Raw genomic sequence first — 4,666 nt, 5'->3', positions numbered from 1 at the left:
TTAGTACTGGCTGGGCATTGCTTCCAGGAGGCAGCGGGGATGCAGCCACCCCGTTTTGCAGCGGGAGGAAGTTGGCTGGATGGAGGCAAACCCACTGTGCAGGCCAGCTCAGGAATCTCAACCCACAGCTTTGCCTTCAAGCCTATCTCAGATGTAAAAGTAGCTGTTCATAATCACAGAATCACAGAATCTTTGGGTTGGAAGGGACCTTTAAAGGTCCAACCCCCCTGCAATGAGCAGGTCAGGTTGCTCAGAGCCCCATCCAACCTGACCTGCAATGTTTCCAGGGATGGGGCATCTACCACCTCCCTGGGCAACCTGTTCCACTGGTTTACCACTGGAATGTTGCTTTATTTTTAGTTTCTAATATGCTGTTTTCTTCACTTGCAGTACAACCTATTTAGAGGAGAAACTCAGTTTAATTACCCTAAAGAGCCAGAAGCCGTCACCTTTGAGACCCCCTTTGGGAAGTTTGGCATCTTCACGTGCTTCGACATCCTTTTCCATGAGCCTGCCGTGGTGCTGGTGAGCGAGTTGCAGGTGGACACTGTGCTCTTCCCGACGGCTTGGATGAATGTCCTGCCGTTTCTGACTGCGGTTGAGTTTCACTCTGCCTGGGCTATGGGCATGGGTGTGAATTTACTTTCAGCAAATACTCACAACATCATCTCGGCAATGACAGGTGAGTAGCACCTGGGAAAAGGGAAATGGTTTTCAGAGTACTGGACTCGGAAGCCGGCAAAAATGTTTTACAAATAGTGAAGTCTCTGGAAAATAGTGTTTCAATCAGACTAAAAATAATCTTGATGTTGTATTGAATGTAGTAAACAGCTTCAGGCAAGAAAATGTTGACTATTCTGGGAGAGGTAAAATGAGAAACTCCATGACATTACATTTTTATATTTCAGAAGTGCAACTTCCTTTAAAAAATACCACAAAGTTTCACTTAAATTTTCAGTCTCTCATTTAGAAGCAGCATGTGTTGTTTACAATCCAATCATAAGTTAAATGGAGGAAAAAATGTTTTAAACAGAACCTAATAACCCAAAACCAAAAGGAGGATTCCTGGTGTATATTGAATAAAATATTTTCAGGTTTTTGTTGCTGCTGAAGAATTAAAGATGTTTATAATTTGGTTTGATTCCAATTTACAATACTTGCAAATTTGCAATACTGCAAAATTCTTTTCTGTAAACAGAGAAAACGTTGCTGTAGCTGCATCTGTAACTCTTCGCTGAAGCAGAAGTGAAAGCCACAGAGGAACATTTTTGCCTGCCCTAAATAGACTGAGCTGAGTGTAGACCACAGCTCTGGATTTCCTTCTGTGATGTGCAATTATTCCCATGGATTCCTTCTTTGGCAAATATGCCTTCCTTAGAGCTCTGATTTACATTTAAATTAACCTAAGTTTTTTTAAGAAAAAGGGATGCTCACATGTCAAATTGCCATTTAAGGCTCAGATTCGAGGTCCAGCGATGCACAAAACCTGTGAAGTTTAGGTGGTGTTTTTACACTATGATGGGTTCTGCACTTTAAAATTTTTCCAAAGTTCTCTGTAGCATGTTGACTGAAAATAGCATTACCGAAAAAGCCCACCGGTGTGGCACGGGGGGTTGTTGGCCCCCCTGCCGAGCTGTGCTCCGGGCTGCCGGCTGACGGAGGGCTGGTGGGTGTCCTCGGCAGGCAGCGGGCTGTTCACGCCGGAGGGACCTGCTGCCTACCATTACGACAGCGGGACAGAGGAGGGATGTCTCCTGCTAGCAGAGCTGAGCGCACGCCCTCGTCTTTCCCCCACCTACCCCCCTGCCGTCAACTGGAGCTCATATGCCACAAGCATCAAGAAATTCCCAGGAGGAAAAGACACGTTTTCGGGAACTGTCCGGCGGGATGTATTCACTTTCAGTGAACTCAGGCAAAAAGCTGGAAATTACACGGTTTGCCAAGGAGACCTCTGCTGTCATTTGATCTATCGGATGCTGAACAAGAGTGAAGATGAAGTTTATGTCCTGGGTGCATTTGATGGACTTCACGGTTCTCTCATAAAATACCATTGGCAGGTAACTGGTTTTGTAGGGGCGGGTGTGGGTTGTATATGCTTACATCCCCAACCATCCCAAAACTCTTGTCCATTCCTGCATAATGAGAACTTTTCTTGCAGTCAAATCCAGCTCTTGATTGTTGAAAGCTTACTGGTATTTTGCCTTTCTGTGCCCTTCCCCTCGCAGATATGCACGCTGCTCAAGTGCAAGAGCACAGACCTAAACACGTGCGGGAAGCCGGTGGAGACTGCCCAGACCAAGTTTGAGATGTTCTCCCTCAGTGGCACCTTTGGCACCAACTATGTCTTTCCAGAAGTCTTGTACAGCGGGGTGCAGCTGGCCCCCGGGGAGTTCGAGGTAATGGGGCACCCTGGAGCTGTTTGGCACAAGGTTTTCCAGGCCGTGGCACTGGAAACTGATACGGCAGCAAAGCCCCATCCAAGAACCGCTTTCTTTGGTTCTGCAGACCATAACTCAAGAGGATGGATTAAATTAATCTTTACTGATGAGAACATATAAATGCTAAGGCCAAGAATCTCTTCAGTGTTTTCTTTAGCAAATATGCCTTCCCACTTCAGGTCCCAAATCTATAAATGGCAGCTTTGAAGGAGCAATTTTCTACAGGTTTCTGCTGATGGACCTTTTAGTAGACAAAGAAATCAAATACTCTGAGAAAATGTTCAAGCAAGAAAAATTATTAATGAGTGTCATGCAAAAGAGAAGAGATCCTATGCAGTTAAAAATGTTAAAAAGGATTTTTGAGGGTTTTTTAAGGTTTATTTATTTGAAATTTTATCATGTATATTTGTTAAAACATGTTTTCATCCATAAGCCTTAGATTATGTTTCTGTAAGAGGCTAGATGAAATCTTAATTGATTAATAACCTTAATAACCTCTTAAGGAAGAGGTCTGTAACAGCTTACAATTATTGAATTGTAATTACTGAAGACAGTGAAAAAGACTTGAAAGGTTTTAGGGGAAACAAGGTGGACTTTTTTACAAGGTAGGGAATGAAAAAGCATTGCTTATCCTGCATATTTGCATTGAATGGGATTTCTGTGAAAACATACACATCAAAGGATTTATTGGTGTGTTAAAATATGATCATGGTCTAATTTTAAGAAAATATTTTATATTTTCTTAACAAATACCTGCTTATTTTTTGTCACAGAGGCTCTCAAAAAGTTGCAGGTGTTCAGAGTCTGTGAACAACAGTGATTTCGAATTGTCATGAATGAGTGGTTTAGGCTGCGACACAAACTGATCTGTAAAAAGTAACAAAGAAAAGCAACATATAGCCAGTAGCTTGAAATTCTCTACTTCCATCTGGAAATTGTTTTGGGGTCTACAAATCAAAGAAAGATTTCAAGTTACTGTACTAGATATGTATATAACCTTTATCACCATATACGAGTAACTAATGAGAACCTAACAAACCAGTTATTCTCACTCTCACCTTCATATGAGGTGGAGAAAATGACCTTTTTTTTCCAAAGATTGAGCTGGAGGAAGTTTTAGAGACCTTCAGGTCCGAGGAAATTTAGAAAGGCTATGGCAAAGCCAGAGAGAATTCTGGTTTCTTTCCTTCTCATGATTGTCTTTTAGAAGTGCTGCCTCTAAATATTCAACATCTAAGGCCTATCTGTTCTATACCGTGCGATACTGCTACTCTGCTAGCGGACTATTAGTATCGTTCTTTCTCTTCTCAACTAGGTGCTACGTGATGGACGTTTGAAAAGTAAGCATGGCACATCGAAACCGCTCGTAACAGCGACGCTTTTCGGAAGGCTTTATGAAAAGGACCCGCCGCATCCCCTGCGGCCCTCCCCGTAGCATAGCTCGGTAGCGGGTACGCAGCCACCGTAGGCAGGAGGGAGATTCCCTGCAGTGACCCGTCTCCTCATGAGCCGTGGCAGTTACCCTGTATCATTCCTCTTCCGCTGCCTCACTCAGCAGCCGCAGCAGTTGAGTTTGTTTGGAAGGCGGCAATGCGATCACTGTGTCCCGTACCTTTACCAAGAGTCTATTTTTTAATAGAGCTTGAGCCAGTGCGACTATTTTTTGGTACGAATGCTCTGTCACGTGAAATCTTTAATTAGAAATTGTTGTTTTCACAAAGGTATCATGTAGATTGCCCGGAGAACAGGAGAAAAAAGACTGATACTGAGATGTGTGAAATGTGAAGTTTGCTGACTTGCTGCAGAACAAATCTTTGCCAAGGAAACCTTTCTGTCCCTTTTGCCTGTTTTTTAGACTGTATAAGCACTAAGTGTCCATGTTTCTCAGCCTTACACACCACACCACAGGGCGTCCCTGCTGCTCAATGGGCCTGGGCCCCATTCTGACAGAGTGACTGTACGATGAAGAGAAAAACAGATTTTTTTAAATGGGTTTAGGTGCAGGCTTAAAGAGAGGAAGTGGTCCTCCACAACCCACCCAGGCGTTGAGTCCGGCTGAGCTCTGTAAAGCATCTTCAGTTCTGCAGTCCCTCAGCTTGCAGAGCTTTGTGCATGGCGTGCACCCGCCAGGTCCAACGCACTTTAGATCAAACTCGCCGTATAAACACATATGCCAACACATTCTCCTGGATATTTGAAAAATTTCTTCGAAACTGTTAAAACATGAG

At 43.5% G+C, this 4,666-nt stretch overlaps 1 protein-coding gene across 1 annotated transcript in view; it reads left to right on the top strand.

The window, feature by feature from the left end:
* Positions 1 to 3,873, top strand: part of LOC104617008 (pantetheinase-like) — a 6,199-nt gene extending 2,326 nt beyond the window's left edge. The window contains exons 4-6 of the mRNA XM_010282212.1: positions 391 to 682; positions 1,684 to 2,396; positions 3,754 to 3,873. Of these exons, the coding sequence (XP_010280514.1) occupies positions 391 to 682; positions 1,684 to 2,396; positions 3,754 to 3,873 (1,125 nt within the window). The remainder of the gene's footprint in view (positions 1 to 390; positions 683 to 1,683; positions 2,397 to 3,753) is intronic.
* Positions 3,874 to 4,666: the final 793 nt, after the last annotated feature.

This window comes from Phaethon lepturus, unplaced genomic scaffold (genome assembly GCF_000687285.1).
Source record: "Phaethon lepturus isolate BGI_N335 unplaced genomic scaffold, ASM68728v1 scaffold62, whole genome shotgun sequence".
Lineage (NCBI taxonomy): Eukaryota > Metazoa > Chordata > Aves > Phaethontiformes > Phaethontidae > Phaethon > Phaethon lepturus.
This window is presented reverse-complemented; position numbering and strand designations above follow the sequence as displayed.